This window comes from Spermophilus citellus (genome assembly GCF_964194105.1).
Source record: "Spermophilus citellus genome assembly, chromosome: 2".
Lineage (NCBI taxonomy): Eukaryota > Metazoa > Chordata > Mammalia > Rodentia > Sciuridae > Spermophilus > Spermophilus citellus.
In genome coordinates this window covers 227,951,268-227,966,137 of record NC_138183.1, presented here as the reverse complement: position 1 = coordinate 227,966,137, position 14,870 = coordinate 227,951,268, and the positions used below count along the sequence as shown (strand labels likewise).

The 14,870-nt window shown below is 36.2% G+C and overlaps 1 protein-coding gene across 1 annotated transcript in view; it reads right to left on the bottom strand.

The window, feature by feature from the left end:
- Positions 1–14,870, bottom strand: part of TRIM44 (tripartite motif containing 44) — a 112,160-nt gene that overhangs the window by 42,315 nt on the left and 54,975 nt on the right. The window contains exon 4 of the mRNA XM_081273184.1: positions 13,270–13,289. Coding sequence (XP_081129310.1) covers positions 13,270–13,289 — 20 coding nt within the window. The remainder of the gene's footprint in view (positions 1–13,269; positions 13,290–14,870) is intronic.

Sequence of the window (14,870 nt, the reverse complement as noted above, 5' to 3'; positions counted from 1 at the left end):
TTCCCTCATCTCCCTAATATATAGACAGCAAAACCACCTCTCAGGACTCATAAAATAAGAAAAGAAATGTCTGTGTAACTAGTAAATTATAAAAATGCAGAATCAAATGATTGTTTAAATAACTTATATTTGAACCTCAGCTGCAGACACAATTATATCGTCACAAATACCATTATAAGAAGACCTAACTCTGTATAATACAATCCTATTTCACTTGTTTAACACTTCACATTTCTAAAGAGTACAGCACATCATTTACATTTCTTATTTTTTCATATACTCTCACATAAATTATCTTATGTGATCATTCACACAGAGTGGGTAATGCCTCTGAGATTATTGATAAGAAAATTTAAAGACAGATAAGTTCTACTGAAGGCCTGAAATCCTAGTCTCATTGTTTCTGCTCTTGGTCTTTAAGTCAGAAAACTGAGATACTGTTGAAATTCCTTATACACTGAATGCTGAGCACTTCTATGATCATTTGTGGGAAACAAACAAACAAACAAAAAACTCTATATTCTTTAAATATAGTATTTAGCAGTTTACACAATATTTTTATATATATTATTTTTCTTGGTTCCTTCCAACATGTGGTAAGTGGATAAGAGCTACTGGATGTAAGTAGCACTATTATGAGATAAGGATAAGCCCATTTTAATATACTGGCTCAAAACTAGAAACATGTCATTACTGTACACTGCTTTGTATTTAGTAATTTTTTTGTGACTATCTCATTCGGTCCTTCAACCAGTGTTTATGGGAGTACTCTGCGTTAGACATAATGTGCTAGATTTTTGGTGTTCAGTGGTACCACAATTTTGTTCTTGTTAAAAATATAAAGGAATTAAACTGTTAAGATTAAAACTCAGAACAGGGCTGGGGATGTGGATCAATCGGTATCTCGCTCGCATGGCATGCGTGCGGCCCGGGTTCGATCCTCAGCACCACATACAAACAAAAATGTTGTGTCTGCCGAAAACTAAAAAATAAATATTAAAATTCTCTCATTCTGTCTCTCTCTCTCTAAAAAAAAAAAAAAAAAAAAAAAAAAACCAGAACAGACGGAATTATGGACAACCAAGTTTGGCTGTTTTTAGGTTAAAATCTCGGTCTGGGGTTGTGGCTCAGTAATCGCACACTTGCCTGGCACATGTGAGGCACTAGCTTCTCAGCACCACATATAAATAAATAAAATAAAGGTCTATCAAGAACTAAAAAAAGAAAAAAAAATAAAATCTCCATAGCCCTTTCTTTGCTACAAAACTTAAAAAAATTAAAATCTCCACAGCCCTTTCTTTCCTACAAATGTGCATTAGCTTCATTATTTGTAACCTTGACACTCTTTTTATGGTAGAAATAAACCATATCAATAATAGTATAATATGGTATATGAGTCCCAGTTATTTGAACTAAAATATAAGGACATTTCAAACTAAAGAGATATGAACTCTTAACATTTCTTCTGTCATCTTTCTAGATGGCAAATCATTAGCATCTGGTACAGAATGAACAGCACTCTCCATATTATATTTTGAGGAACACCACTTCTAAAGGATATTTAAGTGAAAGGAGTTAAAAGAGTTTTCTGTTCAATAATTTTGGGAACACTGGGATAAACCAAGTAAACATTCCATTATCATAGGATACTCTCATAAGACTACTGTAAGTTTTTATTGTACCATGGAGCCTTTGGAACTCCCAAGAAGTAGGTAATAAGTAGCTTTTGCTCAACTTATTGGACCATGGAACCCTAATTTAGAGAAGAGCCAATCTACAACTCAAATAATTTCTTGTCTCATATACTCAGGAAACCTTATATTGGTTTGATTTCCATTTATAGCTGCATGTTATGTTCAACTTTTTAACAGAGGGCTGATTTCTTAAGTTAGCAGAGAGTTGTGCAAACACAAAATAAATGTATGCTCATGGAATGTGAAGGAGACCGCTTGCTAAAGGGACTGCATTTGGTTTTGCTTTCTACTATAGCCCAACACCAAGCACTGCCTGGAATATTGTTGACCCTTGATAAAATGTGTTAAATACCTGGAAGAAGAATGGATCTTGCAGAAATGACTGAAGGCTTGTGGAGATTTCAAAGTGGATGATGAATTTTTCTGACTTCATTGATTTTGATTTCTTTTTTTAGACTTCTAAGCAATGCTGAATTTATTTTGTTGTAACAAAAGGCAGAATTCTTCCAACAGCATTTTGTATCATGACCCTGATCTAATCTAATAAAAGAAAAATTATATGCTTTTTATTGATGAGCAGCACATTAATGAGAGCTCCTTGAAATAATCCCATCTCCATTACCAGGCAAAATTACATTTCCAGCATAATTATTATGTCAGTCAAAACTCCCAATTTTTTTTCTTTTTGGTGCTGGCGATTGAATCCAAGGCCTTGCGCATGCTAGGCAAGTACTCTACCAACTGAGCTATATCCCCAGCCCAAACTCTCAAATTTTGATATTATTTTGCTTGTACATCAACTTACTAGTTTGACAAATGCCTAAAAATTGTGGGTAAGCTCAGAGTTTTAAGTAATGATTATCAATCTATGCTGGTTTCTTACTCTAATCTCTGTATATTTTCTTACCAGACAGAAGAACTGGGCAACTTTTATTTTCTATAAAGGGTCTTGAAGTGACCAATGAGTCTCCTAAAAATGTATTTTAAATTACATACACTACTTAAATTTCTAGATTCTTACTTGAAATTCTAGAACATAAACTCTTTGAGGACAGACACCATGAATGTTTTGTTCACAACTGTATCCTTATTACCAAAGACAATGCTGGGACAAAGGTGTTCCATAAATATTGCTTAATGAATGTTTCATTTCTCCTCCCACTAAGATCCATTGTTTTAAAGTAAAATCCCATCTTCCTTCTCTCGCTCATATACAAAGAAATTAAGGGGAGTTTTGTTACACATGATAGAATCTTTCTTATGAAAAATACATACATTATGGAATTTTGGTAAAAATAGATCATTCAGAAAAATTATGGGCAGTTTCTCTTCGCAGTTTCTCTTCATTGTGTAATGTCATAAAGTCACCAACCATTAGCCTAGTCTGAGCCATAGAAAATGTTAGAAAAAAATCATGATCTGATCGAGCTAATTTCATCTGATCAGGGCTTGGGACATGGGGCTAATCTTGACCTGTGAGCCTGACAGATTTCAAAAGCACAAGAGAATATTCTCTAATGTTACTCATTCAATAACTTTTATTTTGTAGCTTAGAGAATTTTATTAGAAAAAATATTATTTCCCTTTTCATTATAAATTGTCTGATTTTGTTTTATACTGGTACTATGATTTCCTTATAGAGTAGTATATATTCTATTTTATTAAAAAAATCAATAGGACAAGAGAATTCACTACAACATCTTATTAACCTTAGTTAAAGTATTGAGTATCTCTGTGTCTGCTATGAGAATAACAGTGTCTTCTTCCTAGGCTGTTGTACGGATTAAATAAGATAATCATACATTTGAGTGCTTTAGTACAATCTCTGAAGGACTGACAGACTAGAAGTCATGATAATCAAGTACCTAAACAAGTTCATCACCTCTATAAGTCCTCCTTTTATTTTCTTCCTAATAAGCCACTCTTCCTCCATTTTCCCCATTCACAGAAGTAGAAATTCACATGTATGTTTTATGGGTCACATTTTATCCCCAAGCACAATTCTTCCTATAGAGTTTAGACAGCATTTCCGGATTGTTTCTGGCTGAGTAATGTCATTCATCTGGGCCCCTGCATTTCTTTTCACAACCTATGTAACATTCCTCTTTATTCATGTGGTTCCTAAAAGAGACTAGTTGGCTGGGGGGACTTGACAGTTACTTTTAGTTTATCAAAAATTTCTAACCAGAGGGGATGAAAGCTGAATGCCAGGGGCATGCTGGGCTGGAGCATCTGTGCCTGGCCTTTTCATTTCATGCAACTTGCCAGTAATTGCTAAGTTTTCCCTCCTGCAACAATTATCCCCCATTTTTCTCCCCTCCCCCACCCCATCCCCAGTTAATTATCAGTTCTGGAATTAAACTGCTTGCTTTTCCTACTGTTGCTATGGCAACAGTTGGCCTGCACCTGCCACTGGGTGAACAGTGGCTCTTTCAGAAGAAGCAATAGCAGTTGCTGGCCCCACAAAAGCCAGGGAGTAAACTAATGTTTACCTGTCTGGGGAAAGAAGTTGCTGTTCATTCCACTTTAGACACTTGCCAGGCAAGCTACACCTCAACTTTCTTCTCAAAATGTTAATATTCAATAAAGAAATGAAAAAAAAAATCAAATAAAAATGCCAAATCCCTATTGACTTGTCACAATCCTATCCATCAGCTTTATTTATCTTCAGCCAAAAAGTTAGAAGATAAAAATTTTCCAGTTCCTGACAAAGGCATTACAGTATAATGGGTGAAAGTACAGAATTTTAAGCCTGATAGATCTGGGTTCTGATCCTAGGTGCATCACTTCCTAACTGTATGACCATAGTTTAATCACTTTTCTCTTATAGTATCAACTTCCTCAAATACAAAAAGGGGGTTAGAATAACCAAACTATATAGAATTGTTTTAAAGCTTTGAAATAATATATGTAGGTCTAGCTCCGATTCATTGTTACTGCTGATTAACTATTAATTTTGAACAACTCTGAAAGTTTAGACAAAGTTGGCATCTTGGTCAGTTTTAATCCTTGTTCAAATAACAATACCAATACCTCAGGTGAAATAAAATGACACACTGCTCACAGCATATAGACCAAGATGCATCTAGTAACCAGAGTGGATGAGAAATGCTTCTTTCTCTGATTCTATTGCAATTCTGTCAGCTCCTCCTTCTCTGCACTGTTTTTCTCATGCTTAATCTCACTTTCCTTTAAATAGAATCGATGGAACTAGAGTATAAGAAGGAAGGGAAAAAATGCTCTGCATTTTACAACCACATTGTAACCTATAGGGAATAACTGGCAGTAGTGCTAAGAAGCAGAGGGAGTGAGGCATTTACATAAGAAAATATTTTTCTTTCCTGAAACCCCAGCTTCTGATTAAGAAAATAATTCTTTCATGAACCTACAATGACTTATATGTGGTCATGGGTACAAATAAGTACATTTTGGAGTAGGGTACCCCAGTTTTATCTCAGCCTTTGTTAACAATTCTTAAAAAGTTCTGAAGCCATCTTCTTATAATTCCAAATTGAAGAAAACTTGCACTTATTGACTAAAATTTAAAGCATCTTGAAAAGAAAAAAGAAAAGCAAAACCTACCAAGCATGTGTTCCTAGCATCTGTTACAGATGCTTGCTGTAGGGTAAAAAGATGAATGCAGTTCAGCCATACAGAGCTTACAAAAAAGAAAGGAAGCTTGGGATTTTAATTGGAATCACATTGAATCTGTACAGCACTTCAGGAAGTATGGCCATTTTGACAATGTTAATTCTGTCCAAGAGCATGGGAGGAGATCTTTCAATCTTCTAAGGTCTTCTTTAATTTCTTTCTTTAGTGTTCTGTAGTTTTCATTGTAGAGGTCTTTTACCTCTTTTGTTAAGTTGATTCCCAAGTATTTTATTTTTTTTAAGGCTATTGTAAATGGGGTAGTTCTAATTTCTCTTTCAGAGGATTCATCATGAATGAATCATCTTTTGATTTATGGGTATCAATTTTATATCCTGCTACATTGATGAATTCATTATTAATTCTAGAAGTTTTCTGGTAGAATTTTTTGGATCCTGTAAGTATAGAATCATGTCGTTGGCAGAAAAAATATATTATAGTTTGAGGAGTTCTTTTCCTAATCATATCCCTTTAATTTCTTCTGTGTAATTGCTCTGGCTAGAATTTCAAGAACTATATAATAGAAGTGGTGAAAGAGGGCATCCCATGGAAGCTATGGAAAAATGGAATTATTAACCTTTTGTCTGCCTTTTACTGGGAAGAAGCAAGAAGATGCTTGAGACTAGCAGATTTCTCCTAAAATGAAAGAGACACCACGAATAACAATTTTGCTATAAATGCCCACAGGTGAAGAGGCATAACCAAGGACATCAAATTTAGTTATTCTTAAAACACAGACTGGAATTTTGTGACTTCCTAAAATCTATTCTTAGTCCTTGCCAAAAATTGCTATGAAAACAAACAAGGAAAAAGAGAAGTAGGCTGTGGCCAGACTCCTATTGGATCTATCTCAGGGATCAAAGTCATTCTTTCACATTAATTTAATTCTTTGACTAACTTTTAAGTAAAGCATCTATGGCCCTCTATTTGGAAAATGTTGTGCTTTAACATTGCTTCTCTCCATTAATCATAAGGAATTAGTTAACTATTTTCCAAATTTTATTTTAAATTAGAGGAAAACAAGAGATGTAAAAATAGGCATGTAAATAAAACACAAATCAAATGAACAATTTCCTTTTACAACTACGTTATCTCAGTTTCTTATTTTTCTATCTAAAATAATAAACCCAAAAGGAGAATATTTTCAATGCTTCATAGCATATTTGTCCTTTAAGTATAAGATGTGAGATTCTGATTGGGAAACTGAGGCACAAACAATTTACCTATAACAAATCATGACACATGACTATAGCAAGAAACGCTTAAGACCCAGAAGTCTGTCTGAATTTCTTGGGATAATGCTGCAGTCATGAAGTAAAGTATTAACAGAAAATACTACAAACTTTTGATACCTCAGCATAGCATACCAGACTCATTATAAGCTGGATATACCTACCTTTTAGTCTCATCTCCTGCACAGTCCAGTCTCAGAGTTACCCATTAGTCCCCACACAGCATATGCATTTTCACTCCTCTGAGTTTTTATACTCAGGATGACCTTTCTGTTCTATTTGAAAATGTCTGGCCCTACCTACCTGTCAAGTGCCAGAAGAAACGCCATCTGTTCTGATTTTTTTATTCTGAGTTAGCTAATCGACATATTTATTTTATAGAATTATTTATAGTACAGTGATTAAAAGTTTGCACTCCAGAGTAAGACTACTTGAGTTGGGATGCTGGCTCTACCAGTTTTTAGCCATGTGATATCCTTAATATATAACCTTCTTGCAATGCAATATTTCCATCTCAGATGAGAAATAATGAAGGTAATGCAATCACTTACTAGGACTGTTGTAAGAAATAAATGATCTAATATATTTATATGTTTAAAATATTTCCTCTCATATAGCTGGTATTCCATAAATGCTTCTTTCTAGTAATTATGACAATAATGATTATCCTATATGTAAATATAAAATTAAAATTAAACTTCTCTCTTCAACCTAGACTTTGAGATCTTTAAATGTAGGAACAAAATAGGCCTTAGTCATCCTCATGTCCCTGAGGCATAGTAGTGGGACTGGCACACAAAGATGTTTGCTACACAAATTAATAAAGTCTTTTCAGTCTAAGAGGTTAGGGAATAGAGCTCCTACTGGAAAGTATTATCTTGATGAGCTCTGAGGTCAAATATATAAACAAGATTAACCTGCCAATCATGGTAACTACTGTACTGGATGGCAAATAAAAGTTGAACTGTGTAGGTGCAAAAATGTAAAGTAACACCTAGGACCCTTTCTACTGGGCCTTCTCCTTAGAATTATGGAACCAGAAAAGGGCAGGCAGATGTATGGTAGAGTACAGGCTTCTCCTAGATAACATTTCTATTTGAAGGCAAATGTAGTAAATCAGAGGCACCTAGGTTGAATTTTCTAGCTGCGAATAGATTTTCTGGTTAATAAACCAACATGCACAATATAAAGGCAAATTTCTAAATATCAAATACTTTAACAAGGAGGCTTGCATTTGACATCAACAAACTTAGGTGTTGGAACCTCACTCTGCATAAAATGCAGCCCTGCAAGTTATATTTCATGTCATCAATAATAGAGTCATTTTCTTTGGCTTCCAGATAGGGATTCTGAAATGAAGATGATGTTAAACAACTAAACCATAAGTTTGCAGTAAGACAACAGAAATTTAAGGGGACCACTGACTCAATTCTATTGTATTTCTATAACCTCTAGATAGTCAAAAAGAGAAATGTATATTCAAGAACATAAGGTCATTCATTTGGGGCAGGGAAAGAGTATCTAGCATACAGCCTCAAGATAATTTTTTCAAGAAACAAAATTGAGATTAAAAATCTACCAAATTATCTCATCTAAAAGCAGATTTCTTCCACTTCATATCTGATGCAAGACTTGTGTTCCTTATCACAATTATATCCCCCAAATGAGGAAGAAATGGGAGTGGGGAGAATGAGGCTAAATTTACATGAAAATTAAATGACTTGCCTAAGGTCACACAGTTAGTCAGTCAGTCAGTCAGTGGCAGAATCAAGAATAGAAGCCAGGTTTGCTGACTCCTCTGGCTCTTACTTCTTCAGAATACATTTCCTGTTGGATCACAGAATCAGCATGGGTCAACATTCATACTGATCTCAGCAGGAGATTTTGCCTGAATAACAGCCAACTTTGAAGATGAAAAATTCTACAGAAGTTCCAAGAATGGCTGTTACTATTAAAAAGCCATTTTCCTCTTAGTTTTAAAAAAAAATCATAGAAAATCTCAATAGCAAATCAAAATTTAATCCTGATCTTCCTCATTCTCCTCTGAGCACAAGAGTTTAAGGGTCTTTCCCTCTGATTTCCTTCCTCTGCACAACTGTTTTCCCACCAGCAGATCATACTGCCACCCTTCTCCTCCAATATATATTACTTCTCAGCAGGCTCTGGCTGGAGCAGGGAAGGATCCAATCTGTAGAGGGAGCGAACACAAGATCTCCCATAATAGCATAGAGAAGACAAAAAATTGCTGCCAAAGTGTAAATTGCTTTTTTGCTTGAGGGAAAAAAAATCACTCTGGGCTTCAAAGACACCCTATTATCGAGATGACTCCACTGCAGTTAATATCCATGTTCTACATATTAGGACTTTTGCTCCTCCAAGCCCTCCGAAAATCTTTGCCAGCTACAGGAGTGTATGTCATGGATTTGAAGAGTAAATTATCACATGAAGAGCAACAGGCAGCAGCTGTTCTATGGGGTCAAAGGAAAGCTTGGTTAGCTGCTCCACAGAGAGGACCTCTTTTGCTGCTGAAGCTCAGAGGATATTATGTGAGGATGAGATAAAGAAATACATCTGTATAATGGTAGAGGATAAGGAGAGAAGTCGCTTGTAAAAACAAGAAGCCACAGCAATTCAATGTCAGAACAAGTTAAAAACTCACAGATTAAAGGAACCAGACCAAAGTGATCCTCTGAGTACTGTGTGTGAATCCTCTTGGCTTTCATACAGGGTCAGAGAGAAGTGTGTTGGTCTCTTGGAGATAGTCTAAAGAGTGGTAGAGCGTATGAGCCCTGAAACCAGACTAATTCAGGTCTTGCCTCTGGCTACTTACTGGTCTTATGAAGTAGGGCAAGTTAATCTCTCCAAGCATTTACAAATTTGACAAGTGGGTTAACTGCATCATAAACCTTACATGAGGATTAAATGAGAATATACAAAAGTACTTTAGACTTAATAAACTTTCAATAAGTAGTGGCTAAAATGATGATGATGGTGATGACGATAATAATTGTTAATTAACAGGACAGCTATACAATAATGCTCAGGGCCAGGAACAGACATGACCAAAAGCCCAGTATCTGTTCGCCTCATATCAAATAGCTCAGGAAGTCAAAAGAAGGCAAGGAGACTCCAGCTGGCAGAAATGGAGGAAGATCTATTATAGGAAAATATATTTCCATAGGACAGGAATATTCCTTTGTTCCTTCCACTGATTGAAGACTGACTGAAATCTATTTTTCCTTCTACTCTGTAGAGATTAAGAAGAGGTGGAAATAATGTCAGCAAAGGACACACTAGGCATACTAATGGGCATACTAGTAGGCATACTAGTAGGCATACTAATCCAAGCAGAATTTGAACTCAAGGTCTCCAGAGTCATTCCTCATCCATCTTCTGTGAAGAGAGACCCACATTTCTTATCTGCTACCCTTATGCATCAACTGTCAGTAATACAGAAGTTGCTAGAACAAAATTTTGTCTTTTTGAAATGGTAAAGTACATATCATAAATGAGAAATTTCATATGAAAGGCAATCTGCCCTGAAGTGCTAATTGGTATAAATTGAGCCAAATGATAGTTAATACAAATAAACTGAATGGAACCAACAAGTATAAATTTGACTCCTCTTCCCTCTTTCTGGTAAACTGGAACATGCTCTTTAAGAGCTCAATGTACCAAAACCCTAAAAGGGTTTTGTCAAGTCCCAGTCCAGGAGAAACCTGCTGACATCCATGGCAGCCCAGCTCAAGGAAGACAGCTTGACATTTTGGTTGCCAGTAATAAAACTCTCTGGCTCACCACTGCCTTGTCAAAATGGCACGAAGGTATCTACAATTAAACTCCAGAGTCAGTACTTCATACTAAATAGTATCTTTGAAGAGAGTTAGTCTCTTCTTAAGGTCCTTGTATTCTTTTAATCAATGTGGCCAGAAAGATGAATGTGTTCAGCCTAAGAAAGTTCTCTCATAACAAAAATGCTATTTGCATCCTGTGGAGCCTGTACATTACCTCTGCTAAAGTATTTTCTCTATTGTGGTCTTGTTTAAACTCTCTTTCTGGGGAAAGAAGATGTAGAGCTATGTTTGGCCTGGATTTCTAGATTTTAAGGAGCTAGAGCTATTCGGGACACAGAGGTAGACGCCTTCAATATCAGTGGCTTGGGAGACTGAGGCAGAAGGATCACAAGTTTAAAACCAGCCTCAACAACATAGCAAGACCCTAAGCAATTCAGTGAAATCCTACCTCAAAACAAAAAGTAAAAAGGGCTGGGATGTGACTCAGTGGTTAAGTGCCTCTGGTACCCCCCCCAAAAAAAAAATAGGAGGTAGAGCTAATCTTGAAAATAGAAGAGGTGAAATGCCAAGAAGAATCAAACATCTATGCAAAATGGTAAAAAACCTTGTCAATAACCAGAAGAGATACTGATTTAGGTTCCCATCATTGGTAGCTTAATGATGTGGTTTGGATGTAATTAGTCCTCCAATGGTTCACGGGGTGGACACTTGGTCCCCAGCGTGGTGATGTTGACAAGTGGTATAAACATTAAGGGGGAGGGCCTAATGAAGGAAGATTAGGTTACAGGGGCACACCCTTAGAAGAAATTAATGCAGGCCTTATGGAGCTAGATATGTACCCAGAAAATAGGTTGTTATAAAGGAGCTTGGCACCTCCCCTGAATCTCTCTTCTACACATGCTCCCACCATTGTGATGCCATCTACTATGAGGCCCTCACCAGAGCCAATCAGATGATGATGCCAAGTCCTTAAATCTCCAGAACTTGAGATTTTTTCTTTATAAAGTACTTAGCCTTAGGTAAATTGCTATAGAACACAAAATGTTAAATTAAGACACCTAGTCTACACCAGTCTCCTAGGTACCTGACCCACCTCCAATTCGTTTTCCATTCTGGAGGAAATGTAGACTTCTAAAATGCAAACCTGCTCAAGTTAATTTTTGTTTTAAAAATTCTTTAGTGGCTTTCTACTGACTTCAGGATAAAGCCCAATACCCGGCTTTATCCTGAAGTCCTAAATGATCTGGGCTCTGCTTTCTTTCTTCTATTCCCTTGTCTGTAAATTTTATACAAGTTTTTCTCTATCTACAACTGATCCATGCTCCTTCTTTGCCTGCTTTCTCATCATTCAGACCTCTGTTTATGTCTGGTAAGCTTCCCCTTTTCCTCCAAGATTGACCAGGAGCCATTCCTCAAGTAGCCTATACTTTCTTTATCATTTCCCTGTCAGTGTAAGCGCTTGTTATATGCTCACCTGTCTGGACTCTGGATCCACATAAATAGGGATCTGCCTTATATGTCCACAGGGCCTGGACCATAACAAGGTCACAAATATATTTTAAATTGATAAACAGAAGGGAGGTGAGGAAACCACAACACGGAAGGAACATGTTCCTTAGGATAGCTGGAAGACAGAAGGGACTCCCTGAGGCTCTGTAGGTTTAAAGCAGGGTGCCTGTGGCTTTAGCTACAGCAGATAAGACACTAGATAGTTTCTTGCAGTTCTAGAGTGGAGGTTGAGAACCAGAGTTTCCAATGGAAGGAAGCACCAGGAAATGCAGATGTAGGATAACATTCATAACTTTAAGAAAGGATTTAGGACGTGAGGAGGAAGAAGAAAAAAAGAGAAAGAGATAAAGAATTGAATTTGTTGGTTTGAAATAAAACTAAAAAGTCATATCCTTGCTAACATCAGTTAATCTTGGACAACTCGCTTAGCTTCTCTTAATGAGGGAACTGAACTACGTGATTTTCAAACTGAGTTCTGAGGAACCTTGGTCTCTGCAAAAGTCCCTCAGGGTCTACTGAGATGAAGAAAGAAGATTCACTAATGGATGTGGCCCTAACTTTAAATAGAGAAAAATAGTTCTACAACTTGAGGTCTTACTTAAAAAGGGTATTTCTGCTAAAAATAGTTTAAATGGCAGTAGCTAGATGACCTTTCTGCTCCCAACCTTAAAAGTCCTTGAGCCTATGTGATTTTACGTGGTACAAATACCCCTAGATTGTGTTGATGGCACAGCTGTAGCACTTCCTAGTTTGTTTACATGACAGAAAAGGTAAGTAAACTAACATCCAGGTTTACTGCAAGGCTGAGGCAATCATGAAATCTACTTTTAAATTTTATCCAACTGTGGATACAGAAATAACAATGGCATTTTTTTTTTTCCTAAACAAAGTTTTTACACCTGTGTCCTAGAATTCAGAGACTTGGGTAAGATATAAAATTGTTATAGTTCAGAAATAAAGAATACTGGCTATAGATTCAGTATTCTTTATTAGAATAAAGAATTTTAAAGAATAAAACAATCCAATTACAATCAAAAAAGAAATTCCAATCAAAAAAGAACAAGCAAAAGTTTATTAAGTGGATCCACCTAACCATTCAAATGTAGTGTCTGCTCTTAAAAGATATTCTGAATGTGCTAGAGAATAAAGGAAAGTCACTGTAATCACATACTTTTGAATCTACCTTTATCTGAAGGTTACAGGCAGGAAATGACACAGATGGGGAGAGAGATAGGAGTCTTACAAAATAAGGTCTTCAAAGCCCTGGCTGAAGATGGAGATCCCTTTTCTGTGCCATTCCTTGGCTGTCCATATTTCATGGGGCATTAAATGGCCACAAATATCACTCTACTTGAATTCTGAGAATAGACAGCAACAGTAATGTGATCTTACCTGGGTCCTTCCTCGTCACCCTGAAAGATAAGAGAAAGAATAAGTATTAGAAATCATTATTGGGAGAGACCAATTTAGATTTTCTTTTCCCAACCTGAAAGCAAACATTGTGCATTTATTGTAACAAAGACAAACCAACAGATGTCCAAGGTCTAAGATAAGAACTAATGTGATCCTATATTAAAACTGCCCAGCAGAAATCAACTGATAATTTGCTCTTGCAAGCAGAGAGATGAATGCATAGACCTAGGAGGCCTAAATAATGGCCTCGCCTTTTTATTTGTATGACCAGTAATATTTGATTCTGAGCAAACAGAGAGCCTCAAAATAGCAGCAGGTCATAGGCAAAAGCTGACCAGCTCCAAAAGCATCAAGCTGTTTCCTTCAAAGACTTTATTTCTGCCTTGGTCTAGCATTTTTTATCCAAACATGAACATAGAAACTCTAATATATAGGATGCTAAGGTAGAAAAGATACAGAAGTGGGACTCAGGAAATTGGGATTCTAATTCTAGTCTGAGCTCTGAAACGTATTAACTATGCATCCTTGGGCAAGATAATGAATTAATCTAGACTTTGGTCTTCTCTGTAAGACAGTAGTTCTGGCATTTGATGAACCATATCAAACTTTAGCCAAAAAATAGCTTTCTTTTTCTTGTTCACTCTTTTGCAAAAATGTTTATTATTCTCTCAAGAATCACAGCTGCTTCCTTTGGGTCTTTATGACCAAATGAGATCGTTCAAATGATTCTTAAGCATTTCTCGAGAGAGCTCGCTTATTTTGGTGACAGAATATCTTTTATATCTCTTCTTTAGTCATTCAGTAATGGTCTCAATAGAGAATGTATCTTCTGGCATACTTCTCAGAGAATGAATAAATGAAAATGAAGGATTCCTAAAGACAATGAACTAGAGCCAGATGCCCTGGGTCCAAATTTTGAGTTCATCACTTGCTTGTTGTGTTACTGTAGTTTGCCTCTCTTCAATTTTCGAATTTGTAAAACGGGGCAATAACTATCTCTGAATCACAAGGTGAGTACAAGGATTAAATAATGACTAGAATTATTAAGCATAGTGCCTGAGACAAAGGATATACTTTATAAAGGTTATTTATGAATATCAGTAGCAATTCAGTATGATTTATTTAAAATTAACTGTATGTAGGTGCTAAGAATAAAAGATAAATAACCCATAATGATCCAACCTTCTAGAAGCTTCCAATCAGCAGAAAGGGAAACAGAAAATGAATTAAATGTTAGGGGCTCTTAAAAAGACATAAACACAATGCTTTAAGAGTCAAAAGTAAAGTAATAAACATTGCCTCTCCAAGAGAAGACTTCACAGGGAAAATGACACATGTATTGCCACTTAAGAGGTAAGTAGAATTTTCCCAGGCTGACAACAGAGAAAGATGGGAAGAACATTGGACTAGCAAGAGCAAAGGTGTTTCAAATACACACACACACACACACACACACACACACACACACACACACGAATAAATAAATATACAGTTAAAAAAATTTTGAGTTCTGTGTAACTTAAGAATAAGGGGTAGTGGGGGTAAGTTTGAGAGTATAACTGACATAAAAGGAGACTACC